Here is a 16,765-nt window from a genome sequence, read left to right as displayed (position 1 = left end):
GTTGAAACCATTGTGGAAGGGGAGGGTGGAGGCTCCTCAAGCTGGCCTTGGAGAAGCTGGGAAAGGCTCGTGCCTGAACCTTACTTTGAGAGCGGGGTGAGCCAGAGCGTGAAGCCCTGTGCCCAGGTGGGTGCAGAGCCTTCTGCCGCTCTCCTGCTGTCCACAAGAAACCGCCACTGACGGCAGCCTGGCTGCGTTGGGCTAGCGGTGGCCAGAGAAACCTAAGAAGCAGAGAGCAGAGGACCCTTACCTCTTTGTCCAAGCCCATCCCTGGCAGCTGCAGAGAGACTGCTCAGTAGCTTGTCCTTCCCTCTGAAGACTCCGTGAGCCTTCAAGCGAGGGATGGTTGTGACAGTGAAGGCTCAGGGTGCTGGGAGGATGAGGATCCGATGAGAGAGGAGAAGTGGAAAAACAGGCAGCTTTATGGCCTGCTTAATGCTGGCAGAGGAGGACTGATTTTCAAACAAATGCCAAGACACTTGTGGAGTATAAGAGGCTTTCCCTAACAAATGAAAATTGCTGTTAATGCCTTTCTTCCATCTCATTTCTTAGTAAAGTCTGCGTGCAAGGAATCCTCTCGTAGATGGATATGAAAGATGCCTTTTCTATGATGGGTGACCAGACTCTTGAATGGAGGCTCAAACAAGTGTTTTGAAGGGCCACAAAGTGCCTACTTAAAAAACTGACACTTTTTGCTGCTGGCGGCATCCAGCAATAAAGTTAAACAAGGAAAGCTAATGAGCTGGAAACTTCCTTACAGAAGTGAAGTCTGGAAATGTAAGTTTGCTGCTTGCTTGATCGCAGAGTGGCTTCGCTCTGTAAAATAGCACTGCTTCCCCACTTTACAGCCACCTGCTTCATCTGGCAAATAGTTGTACTCTTGCTTGAGTGATGAAGGAGTTCAAGAAGTGCTCAGGAGAGACAGGAGACGGTTCATCAGCAGCTGCAACTGCAGCACAGAGCATTCTCCTCTCCCTTGGGTGCTCAGGGTCTTGCTCTTTTCCCTTCACCACCAGCGAGGTAAGACCTGCTCTTCTGCCTCAGAGCTGTTGCTCTTTCCTGTCAGCTTCCAGCACACTGAACAGACGAAATGAAGGGGGTCAGTGCTGTGTGACAAAGGGCTGTCCCCTTGCATAGATCTGCATTAGCAACCCAACTGGAGTCCTTTTTCTTTTCCAGGTAGCACGGGTGGGTTTGATTCTTCCACCTTGTACCCCTGGTAGTCTCCTACCCCTGCACGTTTGCCCTGGGGAGCTCCGTCCCCACTCTTGCCAGTTCCTCTGAGATAGCTTCCCCACTTAGACTTGCTGCCACCTCCTTGGCACAGTTATTTATCCCAGGCTGGCACCCTGGTGCGCTTTTTCTCCACACGTAGCCATCACACCCTGCTCCCAACATCCCTCTCCCCCATCTTCTCCATGTACCGTCACTGTCACACACACCTGAGAGCCTCCTCTTCTCGCTGGTGCTGTGGTGCATAACCTCTAGTGTTGGGGCACTGGTTTGTAAATACGGTTTTGAGGTAGGGGTTCTCCTGTGGGCACGGATCCACGTGAGGATGCTCTCCCTTTCCAAGCAGGGCGCTTCCTGGCTGGCTTTATCAGGCCAACTGTGGTTTTGCACTTACGGGTATCGGAGAGGTGCTCCGCCACATCACTCAGCTGGGCAAATCTGGCCCAATGCAGGTCACACATCAGAATGAAGATACACTGATGTCAGCAGAGCCGAAGCACCCAGGGCAAATGCCATCTTGATCCCACCAAAAGACTGCCACGTCGAAACGAGCCCATCAGAGTGAGCAGCAGGGGAGGGAGCTTGTGCCGGATGTGCTGCAGCACTCCCAACCCCATGCTGGGCATGCTGACACTGGCCTTGCAGATTCTGAGATGCGTTTCACCTCCCCCTGCTTTTGGTTTCCCATCTGGGAGCAGTGATGCTTGGCTCCTCTGCAGGTTTGCCCGTGAAATGTATCTGTCATAGCCAAGTCTGTTGAGCTGATTGCAGTCAGTTATGTTCAGGGCTTCCCTTGGGGCTTTAGCCTGGAAAATGCACCCAGGGGCATAATCTGAGAAGTTGGATTTTAAATGTGTGAAGCATCTCAGATGTATTTCATGAGGGTGAAGGGAGCGGGATTGCATCCTTGTACCTAGTGGGACCCTACCCTGTCTCAGCCTGCTCTGTGTGTGCCCATTGATCTTACTGCGGGCAGTCTTGCTTTTCAGCCCCCTAACAACACTGACAACGCCAGGAGACCTGGGCTGTGTTCAGAATGTGCTGCTCTGTTCAAATTAACTCTCTTCACGGTTACTTTTTTAGGAGCAATTTTTTCACTTCGATTTCAAAGCACCCTCTGCTCTGTCTTTGATATCTCCTGAGCGGTTTTCCACTCCCATTTGCAGCATGCATATACGGAACCACGGTGTCAGCCTCTTTGCAGTCTGTGCACATGCAACTTCTTTGATCTTGTCTTGAACGTCTTCTCTCCACGCGCTTTAGTTTCTCATCGATTCTCTGTTTGCTCTCCCTGGACTAAAATACTCTGCAGCGAACAGTTCTTAGATGTTATCCAGCTCTAAAGCTTTGTGCATCCCTCATGTCCTTGAGGGCTTCAAAAGCAGAGTCAGCAGGGGCAGCCCTTGGGGGAGAGAGAGCGCTGATGATGAGCGGGTTTCCAGCCAGTTGCTGACCACCGTTCTCCTTCCCCCGTCCACACATGCAGCCCCAGCCCCTCGGCTCCCCCACTGGTCTCCACAGGGTGAGAGGCCACAGTGCTGCAGCAGCACGATTTTTCTCTTGCCGCATTCTCAGCCCTCCAGTCAGAGCGGCACTTAGCCCAGGTGTCCCTCCCAACACGCCCAACAGCTTTGTCTGTCCATCCTTGTGCATGGGACCTCTGCCATTTTTCTAGCTTCTGTATCGTGTGGGATGCTTCTCATCGGATGAGATACTACATGTTCCCCATCAGTCCTTTGCACAGGTAGGCTGTGTCCTGTTTTGAGAAGAGCAGTGCTGAACAGCCAGGCAGAGAAGTGGCCCAGCCCCAAGTACTATAAATCCCCTGCCTCTGACCTTCATGAGCATTGGTTCGAATGATGGTCTGGGGGTGTCTTCTGCTGGTGGGACACAGTTTGCTAGACACAGTGGCTTTGCTCTTCAATGTCACAGTGACCTGCATAATCAGGTGGTGCAGCACTGCCCACGTAAGCGAAGCAACTTCAGTAAAATAAAGTCCGCTGTTTATTCCCATGGCAATTTTACCTTTTGAAATCAATACCTCCAGGTCAGAATAAACAAGGGCAATTTTTATCTGAATGCTTTTTCTTAAGGGGCTGATTATTTTGGGGTTTCTACCTGTTCTGACATTAGTTAAAGACTAAATTCCTGGGTTCCTGAACCTGCAATCTCCTTCCTTACAGCAATATGGCAGGCTCTGGACGTGCTGAGCCTATGGCTCAGGATTTTTTATCTTAACGTACATAAAAGTTAACTCCCAGAGGCTTTTTACTTGCTAAAACAGGAATTTTGGGTGCTGTTAAAGAAAATCCCTACAGTTTTCCCTGTCCCATGTAACAGAGAAGCAAGGAGTCCAGATAATTAATGACGGGTCTGTAATACTTCCTCTATCCTTCAGAAGTTCAAGACGACAATTTCTTGAGACATGACAGATGGCTCATTTTGCTTGGTTGTTCTTCCACACAGTAGACGGATTCGCCAGTTAATTTATGGAGGCAGCATCCTCGTGAGCATTTAGGGTGCAGGTGGAGCTGATCTCGCACTTGGTTGCACAGCAGGAGGTGATCCTCATCATTGATGCGTGCTGCTGGCTGCATCGTCCTGTCCCATTCCTTGTGCCAGCATCAATCCTGCTGTGTGCCAGCTCTGTTTACTAAACCTGCAGAAAATTAACCTGGCAGTAAAGGAATAGTTAAAGGTGAGTGGAGGGAGCGAGCTCTTGGATGGGTTCAATTGGGTCCTTCTCAGGGGACTTTATCTTCGCATGGAGGGCAGCACTGACAACCTGGGGCTGGCAGGGCTGGTGCGGGCAGCGTCCAAAAGATCTCGTGATCCTGCCTGGGGTCTGTCTGGTGAGCTTGCTCTCTGGATGGCAAGAAAATGGCATTTCATACCACCCTCAGCAGCTCATCTCTCTCTGCTTAGCATCCAACTTTTCAGTAGTAGCCACTGAAAATGCTCAAGTTAAATACAGTGCATACAAAAGTCAGCCGTGGGCTACAGGGTGCAGTTGTACTCTTAGCGTGCATCTACACAAACTTCTCAAGTATTTCTCTGACACCCTGTTAGGAAATTCAGCCATAAATGGCCAGCTTCCAGAATGGCATGGGATTTTCTGTGTGGTGCTGCCATATGTGTTATAACTTGCTCTTTGTGTACATTTAATTACTTTTTTTCCTAACTGACGGAGTGCTCCTTTGTTTGAAATCTTTCTGATGAGGGGTTGATTAAATATCTCAGTATGTTATTTTTCTCTTTCTTTACCCTCTGTGCCTGTAACTTGGTACTGAATTTATCTTCCAGTGATCCTATCTCCATATTTTAATTTACAAGTGATCAGTGAGCCGTACATTGTTTTCTGACAGCAGGCACAACTCATGCTGGGAATCTTTTATTCCTCCCTCCCCTCCTCTCTCTCCTGCAGAATTTTCACATTCATTTCAGGGTTTGGGAGGAAGATTTCTGGGTTTAAGTTTGGGGGGCATTTTGCTTTGGGGTATATTTGTTTATTTCTTAAATTGGCCTTGAGTCCCTGCTGTCCTTCAGAGAGACTTAGCTTCTGCTTCTCACAGAAGCTCTTGCTTTTCCCAGGCCAGCAGCATGTCCCAGACCCGCGTCTCTGGGTTAGCCATAGCCAGACCTGGGGACTGCGGGCTTCCCAGCTTTCTCCATCCCTGCAGCTATGCACACAGCCTTCTCTCTGTATGCTCGCAGACGTATGGCTTCTGGGTTTTAATGAGACTTTGTGGGTCACATATGCATGCTTCCCTGAGGCCCTGCTTGGTTACCTGCTAGTTTGTTAGCTGCTCTGCCAGCTCCAGTGTGACATGGCTGGTAGTCCCAGGCTGAGCAGATGTCCTTGTCACCACTTGCAGTCTTCGCGCCACGGCATGTGGTGTGCAGCGATGGACTTGACCCGCAGCCTGTGTGTTTGGTAGGTCAGCAGCCTGACTGTGCTGCTTTTGGGGAGAGGGGCTGCATCGGGCAGCTTGTCAGTAGGTTTGGCTGATGCAGTGCTCACCTTCTGTGAGGCTGAAGCTGGTGTGGGTACCACACCATCTGATGCAGGCAGGTCCACCACAGGGTACAAGGGGAGATGCCCGTTCCGGGTTGCCACAGCGCCCTCCGGCAGCATTTTGAATGGGTCAAGCTGCACTTTCCCAAGTTGCAGTACAGTGTGCTTTGGGGCATATGCCAGTGCTTGGGGCTCAGTTTTGTGCTGAGGCTTTTGGAATGGGTGATGGTCAGCGTGGATGTGCACAGCTACTTAAGTACGCGGCTTGTCTTGCTGCAGCAGCAGGCTGTGAGGCAGGGAACGTCTGTGCCTGCTGGGCTATCGACTTTGCAGCAACTTGCTGAACATACTGAAACGCGGATCACTTGGTGGCTTATTCCCGGCCTCTTTCTGTCCCGGAGAGGAGGTGGGTCACAGCCAGCTCCTAGGCTTGCTCCTAGGGCTGGGAGCACCCACCAGTCCATGCTGCAGGAGGCATTATTTGCGGCATTCATATAAGGCATTGTAAATTTGGGAGAGAAGTGTCATGTAGCTGATTTTTAGCAAAACATGAGCAGTACGTGTAGGGAGGATGAGACGAAAGGTAGGCAGGCTGAAGCCTCTCAAACCCCGGAGGAGTGGGGTGGCATTTGGGTGGCACCAGGGTGATGCCAAGGGGCGTAGCCTGGCTGGGTGAAGGCATTACCTGCTCCTTCCCACTCCACGCAGGGGCTCTGCCCAGGCACAGCCCTCTGCAGAAGCACATCCCACCGTCTCTCCAAGGGAGTTGGGCAGGAGAGAGAGCAGACTGGGATTAACTGTCTGATTGCAAGCAGACAGTACTGACCCTGCAAGGGGGGAGGGGCAAAAAAGGTGACCCACATCCATCTAGACTAGCAGTCAGTTGGTTTGGTGGCTTGTCCAGGGACCAGTCTTCCCTGTATGAGAAAGAAGCAGCATGCAAAAGCAAGGATTTAGCTTTATGAAGTTAGTAGACTGGAGAGGTTGCAGGAAGACCTGCCAAGATGGGAGAGCTGCAGCTGTGGTTCTTTATCGGTGCTGCAGACAGACATGCATTCTGCTTTTGTTTGCATGTCCATCCCAGAGCAGCCCACCTGCAACCAGGACCTGAGCGGTTTGGGGATCGTAGAAACTTTTGGCATTGCTGAAGGTCAAGATGGCAGGTTGGTGTTCAAAGTCAAAGCCTTGGCTCTTTTGTCTGCCCGCATGGGAGGGGGCAGCAGCTGAGCCTTCCTCAGGAAGGGGTTAACGTCTCGTCTTCCCATGGAGCTGCTCTCCCAGTAATTCAATCATGTCAGCCTGTTTGCAGGCAATAATTCATTGTTATAGGAACACTACAGTAAAGCGACAAGTTAATAATGGCAGTAATAATGGCAGGCAAAGTCTAATGCTATTTCCCTTTCTCCTGCTCCTGTTGCACCAGCAGCCTCCCATGTTGGCTAATGCAATTTGCAACCTCGCTAATCCAGTTTCAGGAGGAATTGTGTTCTGTTCAAAGAGAATAACAGGAGTCAGGAGCTGTGCTGCCATGTTCCTCCATCTCTGGGGAGGCTGCCCCGGGGCTGGAAGTCTTTGTCTTTGCTTTGCTGTGATTTCTATGCCACGGTTAAGCCTAATGAGCAAGGTCCGCCTAGGAGCGTCTCATCTTCCCCTCTGCAAATGCCTGCGAATGCCTTTCCCCTGATGCCTCTCCTCTGAAAGGGCTTGCACGTCTTTCCCTTTTGAACACTGGTTTGCTTTTAGCTAACCTAGACGTGAATCACCCACTCCTTGCCATGCTGAGTCAGAAGGCTGGCGTGTACTTGCTTGATTCCCGTTGCCCCAGTTCCCCATGGGCATTAACACGGGTATCCTGGCAATGTGTGTGGAGGTGGAGGAGGCTCTTCAGCCCTGCCTTGTAGAAGGGAGAAGGACTGGCAAAGGGCTGAGCGTTGGTGCATGTCTAAGCCTGTGACAGTGACCTGCATGTGGGTCCCTTGAATCCAAGGCAAACATCCCCAGGCAAGAATTTGGGCACCGAGTGCTTTTTGGGCCCTAGCAAGGGAAATCATGAGGCACCTCTGGGTTGTGATCACAGGCTGAGGGGCCGGCTGAGTTTGTACCAAAAGCCTGGCCAGTGCCCTTCAGGATTGTTCCCTGAGGGTGCTGGGGAGAGATGAGTTCCATGCGGGAAGAGTCACCTTGGGGCCATGCTACTGGAAATGAGTCTGTCCTGATGAGCCTGCAAAACCCCCTGTCTGGTGTTAAACTGGGGCTGGATTTGGGCTGGGTTGGCCTCATTTCTACTCCCCGCCTGTCCCCACCTCAGCACAGGGAAATCCCGACGGAGGCTTTTAAAAGTAGGACATTCCCCAGGAAAACTTTTTGCAACACTTCGTCAGTTCTCTCCAGGTGAGAAGATCTTCTGGAGGAGCTCTCCCCAGAGGGCATCAGCCTGCAAAGTGGGACACCGCCTCCCCGCTATGGTGACAGGGCTCCCCGGGGACTCTGTGGGCTGGTGGTGGCCGTCCTCCTGCCCACCCCTTCTGCGCCATGGCCGCTGGCTTGTGCGGACCTGGCTCCTTCCCCAGCCGGTGGCCCCCTCCTCCTTTGCTGCAGGGCAGCACACTGGGGTTTTGTATGGGGCTTTTTTGGGGGGAGCATATCTTCAGCTGCATTTTAAACATTGCCATTCCCAGCACTTGGTAATTGTGACTCCCAGGTGGGAAGTAAACTCCTGCTGTTTTATTTTCTTGATGCCTACCAGGGAAGAGGAGGAAAGGAGTCTGAGATAGAGCATCTTTTTAACACAGCATTTTTAGGTACAGATTGCGAAGTGCTTTGGTAAAGGTAGGTGTTGTAAGCCCTGCTTGATGATTAGGAAACAGAGAGGAGGGAGCCAACAAGTGGCTTCGCTATGGCAGCGAGTCAGCAGAAAAGCTGTGAATCACGTCACTGCCTCTGTCCTCCTCCTCCTCTGATGGGTGCTTTCCCTTCCCCCAAATATTTGTATAACTGTGCTTACCACATGCCCAGCTTGAGGAGACTGATTGCCTGCTTGATGGTGTGTAGAAAACCCCTACCATATGTATCAGCTTGTAGGCACCTAGCCATGTCGTAGCTTGCTGTGGTTGGAAGGTGTGTCTGAGCTGGCCCCCCAGCCCAGAGGTGCAAACTTTGAGGATCAGAGGCTGCCGCAGGTATCCTGAGACAATGCGTGTCCCTGCAAATGAGTGGGGGTGTTTTCCTCAGCTTTGGAATTAGTGCAAAGGGAGTGCGATGCTGGAAGTCTGTAAAGTGAGGTGTCTAGTAGTGCATGGGCTTGCTGTGAACACCTAGTGTCTTTGCTAGCCTTTCCACCCTAAGAGGCATGTAACGCCCCCCATCTCCTGGCCAGGCTCCAGCACGAGTCATCACCCACTGAATGTCCCAGAGCTCCTCCAGCAGATGTGGTGGGATGCCCTCAGCAGGGTAGGAGAGCGTCTCTCCATGCCATCAGAGAGCTGATGTCTTCTGTCCCGGCGCTGCTTGCGGGGCCCCTGCCCGAGCACCACTGCGGAGTTCAGCGCCTGCACACCTTCTTCACATGGGCTGCAGGCCTTCACAGGGGCTGGGAGACCAGGCTGGCTTAAAAAAAAAATATGGGGATTGTAACCATGACTTGTTGCCAGTGTAAATTGAAAGCTTTAATAGCGTACGTAGGGCCAATTACAGTACATCAGGGTATGATATCCTCTTTACTGGCAGCCTCCAGGGAGCCAGGAGACATTGTGGCAACAGGATTATGGTTTGCAGATGATATGCACGATAACTTCACCTAGACACACGCACCTGTTTCCCTCACTAAGCAGATGTTCGGGAGGCTGTTAAGAGAACATCAGCCCCTTGACAGCACAGCAGAAAATGCCATGTAAACGTGCCTGTTCACATCGTTGCGCCCACCGCCTCCGCTGCTCGACGGAGGGCAGAGGTAGTCTTGCCCTGGCACACCGAAACCCCAGCCCCTGGGGCAGACCGGATCAACTCAGCATTTGAAGGCCGATCCCTTTCCTGGCTCTCTGCCCAGGCAAATCCCCAAGCCAGGAAAGGGAGTTTCCCCCATGTCAGGAGGGCGAGGTTTGGCTGGCTCAGTGCCTGCGGTGTCAGTCTTCTTGCAATCTCACTCACGCACCAGCAGCTACAATCATTTCCCTGTCATAGCAGGCATCTTTAAACATGACCTGGCAAGTGGCATGGGGCATAGAGAGAGCTGCTTAGTGCTGGAGTAGACTTGCCACCAGGATGGAAAAAGATGGACTCCCTGGCGTTGTATTGCACCATTACCATCACCATCACCCGAGCCCACTAACTTCAGGATTTATTTTTTTTACCCCCTTTTAAATTGTTTTTCCCAAATGCAAAACGAGCCTTTTGGATTAGTTTGCATCTCTGTGGCAAACTAATGGCTGATGGTCATCCCTGTGGGAGAGCCGCCCCACAAAGCTTCCCGTGTCTTAACCAGAGTGCGGGCAGAGGGTCTCTGCCCTGCATGAGCAAGCAAACCAGCCTGCAGCCCGAAGGTGAAGCTGCCCCAAGGTAACCTGTGCCCCACAGTGTTTCCAACTCAGCAGTTTTCAGCCTGTGGTCTGTAAAAGCCGTGAATTATTTCTATAGGATCTGCAAAAGATAATGAAGAAGAGGTAGGTGCGCATTTACTGTGCAGGAGCCTGTGCCTGGATGGGGAAGCATTTGGCGTTCACAGATTGGAAAAGGATGAGAATGTCCTCTCTAATTCTGTGGGAGGGAAACAAAACCTGCACTTGCATCTTCCGTGGTGTGCCTCCGGTAGGAAAATAAGTCATGTTAGGTGAGAAGTGCATTGGCAGGGGTGTCATTACGTATCACCGATAGCTCTAATCTAGATGAAACTTTGTGCACGGTGTTATGAACCTGTGCAAGCGCGTGCAGTCCAGCAAAGGGAAGACCTGTAATTCCCTGCCAGGGCCTGGGGCTCCCACTGGTAGCAGCAGTAGAAGCGATCATCTCATCAAGATTTGAGAGACGCTGTGCATGTGTGGGCAAATTCCTGAATGTTGGCTGCAATGGCTGCCAAGGAGGGCTTGGGTGCCTGGAATTTAAGATCTCATTTTTGCCAGAATTAATAAGATTTCTTCCCCATCACCCTCACCCCTACAAAAGAAGGCGTCTTCTCAAATGTCAAAAGGAAGCAGGGAGAGCTCCATGGAGGCCATCCAAGAGCCCTTGGATGACCTCAAGGGTCCGTGCTGTTCGTACAAAGTGAGAATTGCCGTGATTATGGTCCAGGAACAAGCCCTCAGTGCTACAGCGAAATACATCTGTCACGTATGAGGTGCAGGTCTGTTGCCCCAAACGCCAGGCTTAAAATTGCTCAGTGCCCATCCTCCTCATTTTCATCTCCTGGAGGTGCCGCGATGTGGGAAGAGAACAGGGAAGGAATGCTTGCATCTCAGCAGCTCTGGTCTGTGCATACCCTGGCTTTGTCTGTGTGTGTGTTGATACTGAGCAACCCCACCACACGCAGCGTGTGTATATACTGCATTTTAATAGATATAGGGCTACTGACTTAACATACACAGTTGCTATAGTAACAGAGGTTTCCTTAGTAACGGTTGCAGAAAATAATCCAGTACCAATTAAAAATAAACTGTTTGGAAAGGGGGCTGGGGGAGAAAGGAAACTGCTGAGAATCACCTTCCCCTTTGTTGGTTCGTCTCCCAGGGACTCAGAAGATTGATTAATGCTTGAAATAACCTTTCTTAACCAACAGTAGAGCCAAAAAGGTGGGACGAGTGTGGGTGCAGTGGCTAAGGCTGCTATCCTGAAGCGAAACAAAGGGGAAGGAGTGTGTCTGGGCTACGGCAGAAATACAACAGGGTCATGCTAAATCTCTCCATTAGGTTGAAGTCCCCAGGGAGGAAAAACAAGGTACTATTTCGCTCCTTCCCTCCTTCCACTGTCTGCGTGCCATACCCTTTACACAGCCATCGAGTCTTTATTAGCATACTGATTAAAGCCATGGGCAACCCAGGCTCCAGGGGAACGTCTAATGCGTTACCAGGATGCCTATCTCAGATGCTCTGTTAGAGCAGAAAGCGTTGCTGCGATGGGAGTTCCTCCCTCCCATTTGATGTTGTTTGCCTGTGCCCATCCTCTCCCTCGGCGCCGTGGCTCATCGCCTGTGCCGGCAGGCATCCAAGACCCTTGGGGCCCAAGGGAAGCTGGAAGCAAAGCGTGATGTAGAGCGAGGAGCCCGTGTCTCAATGAGAGAGAGGAGACAATATTGCTTCCCTGCAAACACAGGATGCGTGGGACGGGTTTCCAGGGTGCAGATGGGCACAGCTCCCCTGGCAGCCTTCAGTTGTTCGTGCCTGTGGTGCCACACTTCTCTCATGCCACCTGTGCCCAGGGTGCTCGCTAGGTTTCGTTAAAAGATGTACCAGTTGTCAGCAGAATCCCTTCACCTGGCAGCAAGGCAGCATGCCCCCTTTCAGAGGGGAGCTGCCATGCAAGGAGAGGCAAAGGGAGGGGAGGTGGTGGCAGAGCTGCTGGGAAGAGTGCTGTGTCTGGCCGGGAGCTGCTCCTCTCCTTGCGTCTGTAGCCAGCGGGGCTCCAGGGCACACCAGGCACAAGTGTCACAGGAGGGCGCTTCGTGTCCTTCCCTGCAGACGGGAATGCCCTGGGTCAAGACTTGGGCAGCAGGCACAGCCTGAGCATGCACAGGGGAGGCTTTATCTCCAGCTCCCATAGGGAGAGAGGAATCAGAAACCGGTGTGTGTCTCTCTCCCTGCAGGGACAAGAGTTAATGACACTCCCATGTCATCCTCGACACTGTGTGACCACTTAGCTACCTGCGTGGGAGCCGCAGTCATTCTTGGGAAGCCCAGGGAGTGTGGAAGCCGAGGGAAGCCGTGGGAAGCCACGCTTGGGAATGCCTGTGGCTTGTCCAGGCTGTGCGGTCCGTGATGGACCTGGTGCCAGAGCTCCTGGCTGCTGGAGCAGAGCTTGCTCCCGCTGATCCTTTCCAGTCTGGTGCTCTTTTTCTTCTCTAGTTGTGCCCGTTTTCTCCCCTAGCTATTACGTGCCTATGGATTATGTGTCAGTGAGATGGCTGGCATGTGACAGCAGTAAAGTCTTGTTTAATTCGCTCTTCCTGGAAACGGTTTTCTCTGGATGTGGTCAACAGCTCATTGCCCTGAGGTGCAAGTGGTGTGATTTCACCATGGAAAAAACCCACTGAGTTTGGGTGTAGCCTTCACGCTAAGTCTGGTGCCTCAGACTACGGTGAATTGAGAAAAGGAACCTTTCAAAGAATAAACTGTGAAAAAGCAGCCTTTTGGTGAGGGCCACGGTGGGAGGATCCAGGCGTAGAGTCAGGGGTGAAAGAAAGAAGATTTGGTAGGAGAACAACTAAATGCCTTTGTCTTAAAGGTCTAGTGCAAGTGGGACCCAGGCAGGAGTAGCCATGCCTGCAGTTGGGGGTGGACTCTCTGGTCCTCCTCAAACCAGGTGAGTTTCTTTTCTCTGTTAATGACCCAACTTTCCTCATTCTTCTCTGTTCCTCCCTCACAGTGACCAAGCTGCAGGTGAGCAAGTCAAAGCGGAGCATCACTCTGGTGGAGAACAGGCCCATCCCCCTCAACTGCTCGGTGAAATCCCAGACCAGCCCCGACTCGCACTTCGCCGTGCTGTGGTATGTCCACAAGCCCTCTGATGCCGACGGCAAGCTCATCCTGAAGACCACTCACAGCTCAGCCTTCGAATATGGCACCTACGCGGAGGAGGAAGGGCTGCGGGGCCGGCTGCAGTTCGAGCGCTCGGCGTCAGGGGGTCTCTTCAGCCTGACGGTGCAGCGGGCAGAGGTCCGAGACAGTGGCAGCTACTACTGCCATGTGGAGGAGTGGCTGCTCAGCCCCAACCACGCTTGGTACAAGCTGGCGGAGGAGGTGTCCGGGCGGACAGAGGTCACCGTCAAGCAGCCAGGTACCACCATGTGCCGCACCGGTGGGGTCCTCTTGGCATTGGCTCTTGTGCACGGCTCGTGAGCTCACCGAGCTTTTCTAGGGCAACGGGGATCCTCTGCTCTTCGTTCTGATACAGCGTTGTCACCCCCTCCTTGCATCCTTACGCCTGCACATCCCTGCATGAAGAGGGATGTTTTCCCCCTTTGATGTGACCCTCTTCCATTTAGGCTAGGTTGGCGTGCATTTCAGTGCCCCCACATGAAGGCTGTCCGTCTCCCACGATCTAGAGGGCCGCTGTATCCAGCCAGGTTTCTTTATCCTCAAGAGCATCATGTAGCAAGAGTGTCAACTAACGACCTACTGAGAGAGAACTGATGTGTGCCTGCCTGGGAAAGCATTTTCATGTTTTGCACGCAGTTTAATTTTACTCTGTGCCTGTATCCTGGCAGGCGCGGGGAGCCTTGTCTCTGTTCCCTCTGCGCTGTGCACATGATGCGAGTAACAAGTTTAATGAGGTGGGGAGCTGGCTGCCAGGAGAGGAGAAATCTGCTCTGCTGGTGGTTTCCGTGGCAGCAGAGTTCACTGGTAAAGATGGGCTGATGGAGGATCTAAAGATGGGCCACCATGATCTGGGGACAGAGCCCTCATTTCACACGAAGGGGGGAGGCAGGTAGGCAAGCACCGTCTTTGAGAGCAGCCTGGACCCCATGTGTGCTGCTGAAGCAGAGCACCAGTACTTCACAAGGACGCCTGCCTTGTCCCTGCTTGCTCCAGGTGCCTGTTTCTGGAGAAAAAAATCCCTCAGGCAGGAGGGGACGCACTTGGATAACAGGGATGGACTAGGATGCTTAATGCATTTTCTTTGTCAGGATTCAGATGGCTAGACGCAGGCTCTGTGGATGGGGGTACGAGAGAGATACTGAGTATGGTCCCCAGCTGGTGTCCCCAGCACAGCTTTGCCTGGTCGCACGGGGAGCACAGCAGGCCACGGCGTGCCACTCGCTGCTGGTCCCAGATCCTCGTTTCTGTCTGCAAAATCCTGAGATGGCTGTGGGACGGTCAGGGAGGGGGGAGCTGTGATGTGCCCCCTCCTTTGCATCGCCTGCCTCTCTCTGGGAAGTACAGTGCCCATCGCTTGCTGCAGCAGCTGTACCAGGGAAGTCCAGACTGTGCCCCTGGAAAGAAGTCATGAAGGAATTAGGAGTGTACGACACGTCATTTCACATAAAAGAGCTGATTACAGTCACCCCCCCCCGTGTATCAATGAAATTATGGAGCAAAAACCAGGGACATTCCCAAGGCCACAAAACACCATGTGTGACTTTGCCCTTGTGCCACTTCTCGTTTTGCAATGGTGGTTCCCTATAATCAGCTGTCCGTTCTCCGCCTTGATTTTTCCGCACTGCAGGAGGGCTTGCTGATCCGGGTGTGACAGGGCTACTGCCCTGCCCCGGGAGGAGCAGCAGAAAAGACTGAGGTGTGACCTCCCTTCATAAGGTGTCTGTGCACTTAGAACCCCCCAGATCCTACTGGGAGATTATGGGTTTCCAGTTCCCTGTGCTGCATAGGGTGGTGTTGGTGGCTAGCCTGAGATTTTCAGATGACCCTAAAAAACCACAAGTCCTATTTGCTTTTCCCCCTCCTTTCCCTCCCCCCCCGCCCCGGCCCCAGTCTTTCTTTTCCTCTCCTTGCTCATTTCTTTCATCACACCCCAGGATTGTAGCCACGCGGAAATAGCTTGTGGGGAAGACAAAGGACCCTTGCAGCCCTTGTTCACCTTGTATTTCTAATGGCCTTTTCCCATAGATAACCGCCTGAAGGTGAACCAGACCCACAAGAACATCACAGTGCTCGAGAACCAGTGGGTGACCCTGGAGTGCCAGGTCAGCAGCCGGACCAGCCCCTCGTCCCAGCTCTCGGTGGAGTGGTATGTCTGGCGGCCGGGCCACCCGGAGAAGGAGGCAGTGGCCCAGCTGAGCCGGCAGAGCACCCTGCGCTATGGGGACCTGGTGGTGCTGGGCGACCTGCGGAGCCGGCTGCACCTGGAGAGCCCGTCCCCAGGTCTCTACCTCCTCTCCATCCAAAATGCCACCGTGCGGGACAGTGGAGCCTATGACTGCCGTGTGGAGGAGTGGCTCCTTGACCCCAGCGACCGCTGGTACAAGCGGGCAGAGGACCTCTCTGGACTCATCACCCTCACAGTCAAGCAGCCAGGTGAGGAGGATCTCCTGCCAACAGCTTTGAGCAGTGCTTTGCCCTCTTGGACCAAACACGAGTCACCATCTGTCTGTCATCGACAGCGGGTCTGGGCAGAGGGCAGGGCCACTGCTTTCTTGCATGTCTTCTTGGGTGAACGCTTGCTTTTCTGGAAGGAGCATGGAGCAAACCCTGCAAACACAGCTAGATGGACTTGGGATTTTGTCACCACTGCACCTGCAAATTTAGTTTTTTACAGCGCTTTTGGCAGATTCAATAGGATAGGCTTCTGATTTTATTCCTATTTTGATTGAGAATGAGATGGGAGAAGCTAGCTGTGCTTCCCAGGCCTGCGCCCCGGGGGCAGGATCCTAACATGAAAAGAGGGCATCAGAGGAGATCGAGACCCTTGCTAGTGTCCAGGCAGTTTCTCACGCTGCTGCTCCCCATTCTGCAGGTGAAGAAGCAGATGCAGGGTGTGCAGCTCCAAGGGTTCATCTGTCAGTTGGGACAGGGGCTCGGGCTTCTTGATGGGGCAGGCATTGGCTATGAAGAGCCTGCCTCTATATGGACAAGGAGGTACTTGACAGGCTTCCTCGCCACCGTCTTGCCAGTGATAGCGTTTCAGGCAGATCTTGCTGCCTAACACCACCCTTTTAGCCATGCCCAGACACAGGGAAGCAGGCATCAGGGATCTGCACAGGTGCTTCTTTTTTTTTCCAGGATGTAGTGGGGTAAAAAGGGCTACAGAAGTTCAAACCAAGGAGAAAACTCCAGTTTCAAAGGGTCGCGAATGGAATGGAATGGAATGGAATATTTCAGTTGCAAGGGACCTGCAGTGATCATCTAGTCCAACTGCCTGACTGCTTAGGGCGTCGTCCAAATGCCTCCTAAACACTGACAGGGATGGGGCATCGACCACCTCTCTAGGAAGCCTGTGCCAGTGTTGGACCACCCTCTTGGTAAAGAAATGCTTCCTATGTCCAGTCTAAACCTCCCCTGGTGCAGCTTTGAACCATTCCCATGTGTCACTGGGTACCAGGGAGAAGAGCTCAGCACCTCCCTCTCCACGTCCCCTCCTCAGGAAGCTGGAGAGAGTAATGATGTCACCCCTCAGCCTCCTTTTCTCCAAACTAGACAAACCCAAAGTCCTTAGCTGGTCCTCATAGGACATTCCTTCCAGCCCTTTCACCAGCTTTTTTGCCCTCTGCTGGACTCATTCAAGGACCTTAAATTGTGGGGCCCAGAACTGCACACAGTACTCAAGTTGAGGCCGCACCAACGCTGAATAATCAGCGGGATAATCACCTCTCTTGACCGGCTGGTTATGCTGTGTTTGATGCACCCAGGATGTGGTTTG

At 52.6% G+C, this 16,765-nt stretch overlaps 1 protein-coding gene across 3 annotated transcripts in view; it reads left to right on the top strand.

Annotated features, from left to right (window-relative positions):
• Positions 1-16,765, top strand: part of IGSF3 (immunoglobulin superfamily member 3) — a 104,298-nt gene that overhangs the window by 79,833 nt on the left and 7,700 nt on the right. For all 3 annotated transcript variants that reach the window (XM_054187725.1, XM_054187710.1, XM_054187718.1), the window contains 2 exons: positions 12,818-13,228; positions 15,016-15,423. In XM_054187725.1, the coding sequence (XP_054043700.1) occupies positions 12,818-13,228; positions 15,016-15,423 (819 nt within the window). The remainder of the gene's footprint in view (positions 1-12,817; positions 13,229-15,015; positions 15,424-16,765) is intronic.

Source organism: Rissa tridactyla, chromosome 1, assembly GCF_028500815.1.
Source record: "Rissa tridactyla isolate bRisTri1 chromosome 1, bRisTri1.patW.cur.20221130, whole genome shotgun sequence".
NCBI classification, from domain to species: domain Eukaryota; kingdom Metazoa; phylum Chordata; class Aves; order Charadriiformes; family Laridae; genus Rissa; species Rissa tridactyla.
Note: the sequence above shows the minus strand (reverse complement) of the source record. Positions and strands in the feature narration are given on the sequence as shown.